The 13,984-nt window shown below is 45.2% G+C and overlaps 2 protein-coding genes across 2 annotated transcripts in view; both read right to left on the bottom strand.

Annotated features, from left to right (window-relative positions):
* kiaa0586 (KIAA0586 ortholog) overlaps window positions 1–13,984 on the bottom strand; it is a 115,705-nt gene that overhangs the window by 85,167 nt on the left and 16,554 nt on the right. The gene's annotated exons all lie outside the window — the stretch shown is intronic.
* Window positions 7,229–10,295, bottom strand: irf2bpl (interferon regulatory factor 2 binding protein-like). The gene has a single exon (XM_014194694.3). The coding sequence runs from the start codon at window positions 9,911–9,913 to the stop codon at window positions 7,904–7,906; it is 2,010 nt and encodes a 669-aa protein (XP_014050169.1). The 5' UTR covers window positions 9,914–10,295; the 3' UTR covers window positions 7,229–7,903.

The following is a 13,984-nucleotide window of genomic DNA, read 5'->3' as shown; positions in this document are numbered from 1 at the left end:
CTGGACAGAGCTGAATGAAAGGCGGTCAGTCAGTGTGAATTGCGTTGGGGGTTGTTGTTCCCCTCAGAAAGCTTCTTTTTTTTTTTCACAAGGAGTCGTCCTCCATTGATAATTCACAGTAAACGGTTAGAGGGAAAGATCAGGAGAGAGTCAGAGTAAACTCCTCAGAGAGAGGATTCTAAATGTCAACAGAGAGCCGTTTAGGCCTGGCCTTAGATATGGAAATTCTGCCATGCCTGAGAGGACACAAGGCTGTTAGCTTCCTCTTATCAGGGGTTGTTGCCAATGGAAAACAATTGAATAGTGTGGTGACATGTCGGCCTACAGACCTACTTGATGGAAGAACTAGGCCACGGCTACATCCTAGTTATCCTATCGCTTGCTGCAGATATATGTTAAATGACTTGAAACACATGACTCAGACAAAGGAGATGATACGAAGGGCCGAGCACACCCCCATTCACATCGACGGGGCTGTAGTGGAGCGGTTCGAGAGCTTCAAATTCCTCAGTGTCCACATCACTAAGGACCTATCATGGTCCAAACACACCAACACAGTCGTGAAGAGGGCACGACAATTCCTTTTCCCCCTCAGGAAGCTGAAAAGATTTGGCATGGGCCCTCAGATATTCAAAAAGTTCTACAGCTGCACCATTGAGAGCATCTTGACTGGTTTCATCATCGCTTGGTATGGCAACTGCTTGGCATTCGACTGAGGCGCTACATATGGTAGTGTGTATACGGCCCAGTACATCACTGTGGCCGAGCTCCCTGCCATCCTGAAACTCTATACCAGGCGGTGTCAGAGGAAGACCATAAAAATTGTCAAAGACTCCAGCCACCCAAATCATAGACTGTTCTCACTGCACAGCAAGCGGTACTGGAGTACCAAGTCTGGACCAAAAGGCACCTGAACAGCTTCTACCTCCAAGCCATGAGACTGCTGAACAGTTAATCAAATGGCCACCCAGAATATTTGCATTGACCCCCCATTTTTGTTGCACTTTCTCTCGTTCACAGGCTCTATATACACTCACTGGACTCTAGCCACACACTCACATACTACTACACTGACACTCCAACACACACTATCCTGATTGCCTAGTCAATTTCACCCCTACCTACATGTACATGCAGTACTACCTCAATTACATTGACACGGTACCGGTACTCCTTGTATATAGCCTTGCTAATGTTATTTTATTGTGTAAGTATTTCTTTTTTTATTGCGCTTATTTGTCTTATTAACTCTGCATTGTTGGGAAAGTGCTCGCAAGTAAGAATTTCATGGTAAAGTCTACACCTGTTGTATTTGGTGCATGTGACATATAACATTCGATTTGAGTGTCTCTCATTCCCAAATGACAGAGTAAAGTTATCTTAACCAAGGGAATGCTGTGCTTTTCATGTTAACTATTTTCATTATGTGGTTGTTATCACAATGTTAGACCAGTCAAGGCCCGAGACAAAGGATGCCCTGATACTCCCCCGGAGCACGTGCTATCTGATACACAGTCGACTGACTCCCCCCGGAGCACGTGCTATCTGATACACAGTCGACTGACTCCCCCCGGAGCACGTGCTATCTGATACACAGTCGACTGACTCCCCCCGGAGCACGTGCTATCTGATACACAGTCGACTGACTCCCCCCGGAGCACGTGCTATCTGATACACAGTCGACTGACTCCCCCCGGAGCACGTGCTATCTGATACACACAGTCGACTGACTCCCCCGGAGCACGTGCTATCTGATACACAGTCGACTGACTCCCCCGGAGCACGTGCTATCTGATACACAGTCGACTGACTCCCCCGGAACACGTGCGATCAGTCAAGCCTTTCTAAATATGGATTAACAAAAGACAAAGGGAGAGCCTTATATTCCAAGAAACCTGTGTGGAGAAAAAGAATGCAAACAATGCAAAATACCAAACAGAAGCTTAGAGGGAAAGACAGCATGCAGGAAAAAGTCAGATATAGCATTGTATCCATGAGGGATGAATGTACAGAACATTCTCATCTGTGGGTAGAATGTTGTAGAGAACAGTGGGCCCCAGTAGTAGTTGATATTCATGGCAGTCTGCCATCTGAACTCTGTGCTCTTGGAGGGCTGGGGAGAAACCCGAGGAGCACGCAGCTCAGTGCCCCTTCCCTTGCTTGTGGCAGCAGCCTAAGATGGCTGCCAGAGCCTGGTGTAAACAAGGCAGAGAATGAAAGCGCTACATTTCTCCAGCGTGCATGCCAGGGGCTGCAGGGGCAGTACTAACCGAGAGTGTTGAGGGTGGAGTTAACTCCTTCCCTTCTCAAGCTTCCTCACGTTCAACATGAGAGAAGAATTACAGATGACTTTAAAAACATGAGGAGGAAATGAGGAATTATGCAATAAGGAATATAACAAGACTAGCTAACTTCAGCCGGGACGGAGAGAAAAAAACAAATCAAATCTGAAGGTGCTAGCATCAAACTAGAGGAGAAAACTGGTGACCTTATTGTCAGTGTCTCCAAAAACAACACCCCTCTATTTGTGCCCCACTAAACAGGGAAACCTGTGTGGAGATTTGGCGGTTAACTTCAGAATGGCTGCAGTAGGCTGCATCTCCAGGAGGGAGGGCCTTGAAAAGCAAATGTTAGGGTATTCTTTCCAAAGGGTATCAGCACTGGACAATTAAGAAACCAGATTTATTTATTTTTTGAAATGTTTTACAATAAATAATCTCTGCCAACCAATTTAAAACATTAATTTGATAAGAGGACAATTGGACATACATGTATACACACATTCTATTTAAATTAAAATGCACTAGTGGAAACAACACATATGATTAAATGCAGATGTAAAACGAGTAGGACGTTGCAGATCAGCCCTCAAAGGTGATTAAAAACAAAGAAAATACGCATTCAACATCGATTTATTTGCCCAGCTAACTATCAAATCAATTGAGTGAAGACGCTCTAAAAAGAGATCACAATAAAAAACTAAAAAACTACCTCAGCCTTTCCAGCTCCATTTTATTTTCTGAAAAATAAGGCGGGAGGACGAAGGAGAAAATAAGTGGGAATAAAAAAAAAAATGAAAAGGGGCAAATCAAATTCCTCTCTGCGCTGCGGCTGTGAGTCGCACAAAGAGGCAGGAGGGAGGCACACGCCTGCAGCTCCCAGCAGCTCATTCGCCAGAGAGGAATGTTTGAGTGCATACATTATCTGCTAAGGGGGCCCAGGGCTGTGAAAGATAGTGCTGACATCACCATCTATAAATGGCTGGGCTTTGAGACACTGGGAGGGAAAACAAAACCCTTTCCCCACACACACTTCCCCTCCCCCTAGAAACAGCATGTGTGAGTCTCGACCAGATGAAAGTGGTTTGCTTGTTTCTATGAGAATAAAGGAAGCTGGGGTTTCAAAGCTGACCTGTGATTTTTGTGCATTTGTAAACAATCTGCTAACGTTATATGTTACAAATACTTTGATACACCGAATACGTCCAGGCATGTCATGCACATTGTTTTGTTGCTATTCGGGTAATGTAGTATTACCTCCAGTAATGCAAAGTTACAAAAGCAAGCAACATTGTATTCGACGCAACGAAAAAACAAGTATTGAATCGAAGCACGACGCAAATGTACCAAAAATAGAGAATCTGTGTAAGGGGAAAACATCGTCCTTCCAGCGCACGCAGGGTTAACCACCAGTCTGTCGTCTCTCTCCCTCCCTCCCTCCCCCCCCCTTTGTGTCCGCAGCACATTCCTGAATAAATGATGTTTTGAACAAGGCTGGTAACCCATGGCAACAGCAGAGCAGAGGCACTGCAGAGTAACCTTTGGGAAGGCTGTATTTTCATCCGCTGTAAACTTTTCCTGACTGGGGAGAATGGGGGAATGGGAGGAGGGGGAGACAGGCTGGCATCCCTTGCTGGCCAACAGAAGGAAAACATACTGATGTGATTTGAGAGAATGTAAGCTGAAACAGTCCACTGAAAGCCTGGCCTCTCCAGACTGGGTTTGTTTGAGGAGAGAAATGGGGTTGGGATTATATTTCTACACTGTAATGGAAGAACATTCATAATCATGTAGCTACTGTTATGAGCAGTTATATGTTTGTTCTCTGGAGGTAAATGTGTCACGAGGTGCTGGAATGAACTGTTTAAGTGGTTATGCAGGGCAATAACACAACATCCCCTTTAAACTCGTTAAAAAAAAAACTACATTCTACAGTTTTTTTATTTTATTTATTTAACTAGGCAAGTCAGTTAACAACAAATTCTTATTTACAATGAGGGCCTACCCCGGCCAAACCCTAACTGGAGGACGACGGGCCAGTTGTGCGCCGCCTTATGGGACAATACCCCAAGAAATTATGCAATTCATCATTCAAGACATCAGAGATATCAGTCAACCACTTAAATTGAGGATAGACACAACATCTGGTGAATGTGGAACAGAGGGGTCTGTCTGTGACACCAGCAGGAACTCTTTCGCTTGGCCTCCCCTCCTAGGTCTATGTGATGGAGCAGAAACCCCCTGCAATTTCATCGACACCAGCCTTCCTCCTACTCCCAATGACACTGCACACGCTCTGTTCGGCTTGGCACGAACAGCCACGGACGTACGTTCACAATGCTCATATTTTTCAATCCTGTATTTGAGCCGATTAGATGTGATCAGTGCAATTCTTAGAAGTTGCAAAGGGAGGGCATATACATAGACACTTTCATTAAAATGTCTGAAGAAAATGAGGTCCCTTTTCAGTTGACATTCAGCATTTTTTCACCAGACAAGCTATAAGTATAGAAGGTGTTATCAACTAAACCGATTCTGGGATTTCACGCAACATATCAGCTATTCCAGACGCAATCTAGCGAGAGGCTAGAGTTCGTTACCTCAGGTAATTCAGAGGTCTGAAGGAGAGAAAAGAGACAGTGTTTTGCACTCAGAATGAAGGCGGTGGTGGTACGACGTGAGTGTGTCTGTGTCTGTGTGAGGCTGCATTTGAATCTAACGAGTGAGGAGTCTTGTGAATTCTAAACAGGTGGAGAGCAAGAGAGGGAGAGATCCTTCCCTGAGGGGTGTCTGGGTGAGTAGGTGCCTCTGCTCCCTCCTTTGCATGCACACTGCAACCTGAAACCTAAAGTATTGAGACAGCCAAAGGCACCTTAACCATGGAAGGGCTGCTCTGTTCTGTTTTAGCATGACAATAGAGACATGTTCCATCCCAAACCAGGTGCTTTGTTGCCTCACAGCACCTGGGATAGACAGGCCAATGGAAACTGAGGCACTGCAATGCACCATTAGATGGGTAGCTACGATTCAATGCCTCAATCCCAGCCTACGGTTTCTATAGGCCTGTTTTTGTTGGGGGTGTGCGCATGTTGGTAAATAGAGAGATTATTTTGGATATACTATAGTCGGAAAATGCCGCCTGGGAGATGAAAAAAGAAAGATTGAGTGAGAAAATGAGTGTGAGATTTGTATTTCTATCAGACTTGGAGAAAGGGTGGGGGGGTGTCGCTTACTCACTCAGACAGCCGCTTTCTCTATTCCAACTGATGAGCCAATTTGTGTGAACCAAATTTGAGAAACTCGACACTAACAACCCCGTTTTCCTCTGGCGTACAACCAATTATTTTGACCATAGTATTCCCCAGGCGGTAAAAACCCTACTTGGAAACAGGGACGGTAACCAGGACAGAGTATTCAAAACTAACTACGGCAGTCGGTCAGAGCATTACATAGAAGACAGGAGTCTCTGAGGATAAATCCTACTCACCTCTCCATCTACAGAACCACCTCATAACCCACCGACGAGCAGGGATGATACTGTACAAAGGCCGCCACCTCCAACAACCCCAGGCTGGAGGACAGACCCCATCTAAATTCAGACACGTCAGACCAATGTTAAGGCCGAGGCTACATCTGGACTGCTGCCTTCACATTACCAAATACTCCTCAACGGGCGTATCAAAGCTCTTCTCCATTTCCAGTATATGTACATCGGTTGGTTCTCTTGGGAAAAGGATACTAGTTTGTGACATGTTTCCGGGACATACATAGCAGCCATGGTCTTAGTCTCTTCCGAGCTCACGTACAGAAGGCTCTAGTTGAGCCTGGTTGGTATTTATGGGGCTATCTGACCTCCCAGTCTCTACCTGCTCTATGCGCTCCATGGCACAGAGCCACGTGGGATTGGGAACCACGCTGCCTGCTGCAGACTGTGTGTACATACGACCATTTGTCTCCGTAACCCAGAGCAGCGCTAGGTTAGCAGCGCTAGGCTCGACTCACAGCTACATAACAGCCATGCACCAACCGTGCTATATCTATCTATCTATATTATTACCGGCCAATGGAAGTGAGGAACCGTGTCCAATGACCGCCTGCCTGCTGCATTGTAAACGAGGAATACCTTCCCTTGGGCTATACTGAGGCATGTGCAATCATTTTCAGACAGAAGCACACACACACGCAGCGTAAACATGGGGAAATCGTAGTGCTGCTTGAGCATGCACCAATACTACAACCATCAGAAAGATGAGCTGTCGTTAGTGAGAAGCATGCCGTAACAGCTGACTGTTATAAGCACAAGGAGGAGAGCAACATGGCATTCAATGCCAACTTGTTGAGGCCTCTTTTTCTTGTCTTGCCGAGAGGCACAGCCGTTGAAATTGTGGGCATATCCAATGCAAGGAACTTATTTGCCATTCAGATAGATGCAACTAAGTGATACTCATTTGGGGGGGGAATCTGTCGATGTGCCCTTGAGCAAGAAACTTAACCCTAATTGCTCTTGTAAGTTGCTCTGGACAAGTGTGTGTCTGCTGAATGACTAAAATGCTCATTTAAAATGGAAAAATATTTAAGCAGGGATCATCCCTGTAGAATGTAAAGCAATGTTAATTTGACATAGTGAAAGATGTTATGAATAAACATGGAATCATCTGATATATATATAAATATATTTGAGTACATGGTTAATTTGGCTTTGTAGCAAGGTGTGTGCGTAATAAACACATTTGAATATAAAACACTTTTGAACCAGATCTTAATATCAAGGTTGTCATGTCCAATTAGATCAAATCTTATGTTAGGGATAACATTGTAAATTGTTAAAATGCTATGGTTGAGAAATATACTGATGGACACCAAAACTAAAGGAATTATTCATTATACCTCAGTGACCCAGATTTTGTAACAGTCTAAACTTGTTAAATAAACTGACATTTCACCAAGGGTTAATATCAATGGAATTTATTACAATTTACTCAGCTCCAAGGCACATTACAAGTCTTCTGTACCTACAGAAATGTATAAACAAACAGTTTACGTTCATGTACAGCATTTTGCTCTACCTTTTTAAGCATCCGTGCATCATCAAAACAAACTGGAAGAGAAATGAATAACACGTAGTAAAAATATTTTCGATCACAAGATGAAGAGATATTTGCTGTAAAAAATATAAAAAATTAAAGATATGAAATAAAATAAGGAAGAGAAGAAGAAAAAAATCCCCATATTGATTCGTACCCAATACAGGAGTTAGGGCAATGTAACCTGTTATTGGATATTCACGATGAGTAGTTTAATTTTACAGACATATATTCATTGGGAGTAGAAACTGGCCTTTTTATAATGAGAGAAGTGCATTAATTGGAAGGAATAAAACTGCAGCAGTGATTATAAAGTTAGTGCTTTAACTCGTCACTGCCACCCAAATACAACACTACTACCCGTCAACACACCCTCCATAACATTAGGCGACATGACATCACATGTTCCTTTGTTTAAAAAAAAACAGACATGAGGTGGAGAACGTCTCTGTACATCGACTATTTTTGTCCGTTTTGAGTAATCACACGTGTATATATTCGACTAAAATTCACGTTTCTATGGGAAGCCATAGATCACATCTATGGGTCTCGCTCCTTTTTTACCTTAACGTCCCCAGCTAATATTGTTGCTATCTCACCTTGCATGAACGCCCAAGGCACATTAGAACCTACCAGGGGGCATTTCTCTCCGCTAGGACAATACACCTCGCCAGTTGCTCCCTGCGCTTTGATGCTCTCTCGAGAACAAGGGAAACAGAATTTATGGTTGGGAACTGACGGACACTGAACGAAATGGGTATCCTCTAAACGTTCGTGGCAAATGGTACAACACAGAGGTCCGTTGTTTGCCATGGGAGAATCTGGAATGTTTTGCGAGTGGACCTGATCCATGCCAGAATGCGCATTGGACTGAGACGGAGTCCCGGCCAGATTGAGCTCTCCGTTACGGGAAGCCAAACGCCTCTGCCCAGAAACAGAGGCTGGGGAGACTGGGCTGCTGCTGTTATGCCTGGTGGATGTTGTAGAGTGAACAGAGTTGTTGTCCTTCGGAGAGTGCGCATTGCCCAACGTGTCCGCGACAGACATGAGCGCGGCCATTGGAGACTGTCCATTCTGGGGCGCAGATTCAGGGGGTGTGGCGCGACTTGAGTGAACAGAATGGCCAGGGCCAAGCGGCGGAGGTCCCCCGTGTGAGGCACCGAATGATCCGGATGCCATGGTCAGTTTTAACGCCTCGCTCTGGTTGGCCATCCACTGCTGCCTCTGTTGTTCCTGTTCAGATAGTTTCAGCGCGCTCTCTGCAGAGTCAGGTTCTGGGGAGGCTTTACGCTTACGCACGCCAGTCCTCGGTGCACTCGTAGATGGCAAGGCACGAGGGATGTTGACCAAAGCAGTGGGCAGCAATGGGCAGCTGGCATCGATGTAGGGCTGAGGCAACATTTCAACCCCCAGCCCCTCTTTAAAGAATCGGACGGATTCGGGCAACAAATCACCCAGGAGTCGCCAGTCCCCCGAACCATGCTTTTTCTCATACTCCAAATATTTAAAGCCCGAGGAAAGCCCTCTGCCAAAGTCTTTCATGCAGTCCTGATACATTTGTTTGGCCACCCCTGATGCGCTGGAAAATATATTACCAGATCCATTTGGGTATTCGACAAATATTTTCAATTCATAGTCCATTCCAGGCTTTGACACTGCATCGAAAGCAAACACCCTACCCACGAGTGAATGATCCTTTTTAAATCTCACATCAAACGGGGAGCTGTTCGAAAGAGTAACCAAAGTGTCCCTTACTATTTTGGGTTTGTTTCCCCAGTCTTCGTTTCTGTTCCTTAAACTTTCACTGAGCTCAGCCAAAGCTTCTGCGTTACGCTGTTTCTCTTTCAGATCCCTCTCTTGGTCAGTGCTTGACACAGAACCTGGTCGTTTACCTTGTTCTGACATGGACTGAGCGGCCATGGACAAAGAGGGTCCCACAATGGATGGAGGAGGGGGGCGGCTGGACAGGCTATGCGGGGCTATGGTTGTTGCCGAGGAGGGTCCATTCAACATGGTCTGTGGGAGAAGGTTGGGGGGAACGTTCATTTGTCCTGGGACCGCAGCGAGACCGTGGCTCCGACGGGAGTTCGGGCTCTGTCGGTTCAGTTCTGGGGGACCATCGTCCGGTTTGGGGAACCCATTTGGACCGCTCATTCCATTGGGAAGTCTGCTGGCATGGGCGCCAATACTGGAGTAGTCAAAGCGAGGTCTTTCCGCACTCAGAGAGTAGCGGTCCATCCCCGACTGTTGTTGTTTGGAGGGTCCGTCCACATGGCTGATTTGCACCGTCTCCTTGGCTGATATTGCCGACTGTGTTTTGACTGTGGGCGGCGGTGGTGGACCGGGGGATCTCCCCCCTTGGAAACCATGAGCTCGTTTGAGGTGGCGTGCAGTTTCGATAACAAACTCGATCCGATCCGCACCTTCATAATTCACACAACCCCTGCACACTGCCTCCGTAAAATCCCAAATCATAGCCCATGGCATACGGGGTAAATCGCACAGGTAACATGACTGTCTCCGTGATGAAGATACTTGTGCAGAAGACATGTTTAATGTCCCTTGCCTTGGTCCTTTTCCCCCAGATTATTCGTTTGGAATTCTTTTCAGTCCGTGAATTTGCCACACAAAAGAAACCCTCTTCTCCTACTCGTCTTCTGACTTCTGATGCCAGTGACGTGCAGTGTTGGGTTGTAGGAATGAAATTCGCTTTAAACGCGCTTCACATCCTGACTTAGTTTGTGATTTGAAATGTTGATTGTGCCTCCACGTCTCCTCTCCCCACTTGGAATGCCACCTGGCTGGAGCAGTGACGCAAGCACCACGTTCCGCAGTTCCTTTGAAACAAATGACATGCCACTTGTTGCTTTCCAAACGCGCAAACTCAAACCACTCCCTCCTAATCTTCTGAATGGACTGGGAGCTAGGCTACACAAATTACATGCAGCAGAATACGGGTCTGTACAATATGGGCATTTGAATGAGATATAATCATTATACCATTCATTATTATTATTAAATAAACATTTATTCTGTTTCAAACAGGTTACTTTTGCTTATGTCAGCTAAACTAAACCTTCAATATGATAAAATAATTTATGATAATGAAACAAACTAATTTATTATGCGTCGTGCTTGCAATGCAGCGACAGAATAATACATTATTTTATATCAAACTACTCACTGAATCAAACAAAACGTCTGGTTAAAATGCAAACGCCTGGCTATAGTCTACCTTTATGTAATCCAGTTAATTTCTGACCAAAATATGCTACTAATCTGATTGAATTTGGCAGCCTATTCATTCCAATAGATATGAGCGATTACAATAACCGGTGTACTGTATAAGATTTATTGTTATTTTTTTAGCGCACTGGCTAAAATAAATCGCGGTTGCTCAGCAATATCCTCTGTAATAATTACACTGGGCTAGTTGAGCACGAGTTAGGGGTTCCCTACATGTTGATTGTTAACCTATGTACAGACAAGCATAGTCTGCACTGCGCCCCATCCATCCCCCCCTTTCCCCAGTCTCCCCTTCCTGATTAACAACACCCAGTAGGCAGGCGAGCAGAATTTTCCTTTATACAACTGGAAGACGAGAGAGGGAAGAAAAACAACGTAAGGCAGCAGAGGGAGGGAGGAAGAAAAGTCATATATTGCAGTCTACACATACCGCTGGCACAGTACTGCATGGTGGTGGTGGTGTGGTCCCTCCGTCCAGCCAAGAAGGGGCCAAGTATGGCCTCGGTCAAGAAAGAGTCAGCGCCATGCCGCCGCTTTCCCAAAACAATGTTGCTTTCACTGTACCGTGCTTTTAGGCTAAGTGGGTACTGTGTGCACATTGGTGAGTAGTTGTAAATACTGTGTTTTGAGTACAGCACAGACTGTAATTACAAACACTGATAATGTCTCTGATGTCACTGTATATGAAATATGCGACGTATGTATGATGCAAAGTCAGACCAAATTAAATGATTGCACTTCAACATATTAACTGCCTTCCTTAACTATATACCCAATATAAAATCATCAGCAATACATGCTTTTTCTCCCAGCCCACACAGTGGTGGGGGAAGCTAGAAACAACAACAGGACTAGAAGAAAAGATGGATTGGTGTTTTTCCTTCAGTCTGTGCCAGACAGAGCAGGCTCTATGACTACCAGCAGCAGGCAGCAGCTGAGGTTGTTATGTGGACAACTGTCACTTTATTTGTGCTCCAGGGATTGTGAAGGACAGGCAAATGAAAGAGGCAGCCATCATCAGTCAACAGAATTGGAGCAGATAAAGACCTGGGCCGGGGAAGAGAAAAGTCTGTTTGTTCCATTTACTCCAACACTATCAATAGTTGTGCCTGATGAGTGTGGAGCACAATCTTCCAGTTCTAAAAAGGTCTGAATGATCCTAAAAGCATGTGGCAAAAGTGTTGTAGACATATGGATAGAATTAAAACATAAGCCTATAAGAAAACTATGCCACATCAACTAACTAACATATATCCATCCATGTAAGTGGTAGTTCTGTCGTTTAAATATCATCTGCAGAGCTCAACATCGCGGCAATGTTAAAATCAGCTAATTCTGCCTCAGACGACTTCAAAAACAACCAGATACATAACTCTACACACTGTCTGCCTGAGTACCAGCCTCGAGCTCCCCTCCTTCCTGAAAGGATCCTGTGCAATCCCCACGGTCCCTCATGCATACACTGAGCTGCTCACACTGAGCTGCTCACACACCAACTTGATCTCTCTCTCTCGCTCTCCCTCTTTGTGGAAAATTTTGCGGGGCCCACACAGTCAAGCGCAGGGGTTAATTTTTTGCTTCCGCTAAGCACCTGGCAAGTTGCCAGACAGATGAATTCTGGGAAAAGGTGAGACTTGCCAAGTACAAACTGCCAACATTAAGCAGGCCTGACAGCTCCTCTTTTCCTCCAAACTTGGCAGCAGTTCAAAGTGCTCTTTCATTTGAGATGTTGGCAGACTGCCAGCAGCATGCAGATACAGTGCATTCGGAAAGTATTCAGACGCCTTGACTATTTCCACATTGAGGAAAAAGCCTTATTCAGCCTTCTTCTAAAATATATTAAATTGTTTTCCCCCCTCATCAATCTACACACAATACCCCATAATGACAAAGCAAAACCTGGTTGTTAGAAATTGTTGCACATTTAAAAAAAACAATTAAAACAGAAATCACATTATTCACAAGTACTCAGACCTTTTACTCAGTACTTTGTTGAAGCACCTTTGGCAGCAATTACAGCCTTGAGTCTTCTTGGGTATGACACTCCAAGCTTGGCACACTTGTATTTGGGGAGTTTCTTCCATTCTTCTCTGCATTTCCTCTCAAGCTCTGTCAGGTTGGATGGGGAGCATCGCTGCTCAGCTATTTTCAGGTCTCTCCAGAGATGTTCGATTGGGTTCAAGTCCGGGCTCTGCCTGGGCCACTCAAGGACATTCAGAGAGTTGTCCTGAAGCCACTCCTGTGTTGTATTGGCTGTGTGCTTAGGGTCATTGTCCTGTTGGAAGACGAACCTTCACCCCAGTCTGAGGTCCTGAACGTTCTGGAGCAGGTTTTCATCAAGGATCTCTCTGTACTTTGCTTTGTTCATCTTTCCCTCGATCATGACTAGTCTCCCAGTCCCTGCTGCTGAAAAACATCCCCACAGCATGATGCTGCCACCACGCTTCACTGTAGGGATGGTGCCAGGTTTCCTCCAGACGTGACGCTTGGCATTCAGGCCAAAGAGTTCAATCTTGGTTTCATCAGACCAGAGAATATTGTTTCTAATGGTCAGAGTCTTTAGGTGCCTTTTGTCAAACTCCAAGCGGGCTGTCGTATGCCTTTTACTGAGGACCGGCTTCTGTTTGGCCACTCTACCATAAAGGTCTGATTGGTAGAGTGCTGCAGATATGGTTGACCTTCTGGAAGGTTCTCCCATCTCCACAGAGGAACTCTGGAGATCTGTCAGAATGACCATCGGATTCTTGGTCACCTCCCTGACCAAGGCCCTTCTCCCCCATTGCTCAGTTTTCCTGGGCGGCCAGCTCTAGGAAGAGTCTTGGTGGTTCCAAACTTCTGATGGAGGCCACGTTGTTCTATGGGACCTTCAATGCTGCAGACATTTTTTGGTACCCTTCCCCAGTCCAATCAATAGGTTTACCACAGGTGGACTCCAATCAAGTTGTAGAAACATCTCAAGGATGATCAATGGAAACAGGATGCACCTGAGCTCTATATCAAGTCTCATAGCAAAGGGTCTGAATACTTCTGTAAATAAGGTGTGCTTTTTTTTAAATAAATGTGCAAAATGTCTAAACCTGTTTTCGCTTTGTCATTATGGGATATTGTGTATAGATTGATGGAGGAAAAACATAAATTCAATCCATTTTAGAATAAGGCTGTAACGTAACAAAATATGGAATAAGTCAAGGGGTCTGAGCACTTTCCGAATGCACTGTAGACTACTTTACCTACTCTCTCCTCTCACTCTCAGATGGAGCTGATAAATGCCGCTGTCGTTGTCATGGGGATCATTCTCAGCTAGGTGACAGACCGGAGTGGTCCAGTGAATAACTGCATCTACTTTTCTCTTTCTCTCTCCTTTGCTCTTTCCTT

Source organism: Salmo salar, chromosome 01, assembly GCF_965601325.2.
Source record: "Salmo salar chromosome 01, fSalSal1, whole genome shotgun sequence".
Lineage (NCBI taxonomy): Eukaryota > Metazoa > Chordata > Actinopteri > Salmoniformes > Salmonidae > Salmo > Salmo salar.
The sequence above is the reverse complement of the archived record's forward strand: the minus strand, read 5'-3'. Positions and strand labels throughout refer to the sequence as shown.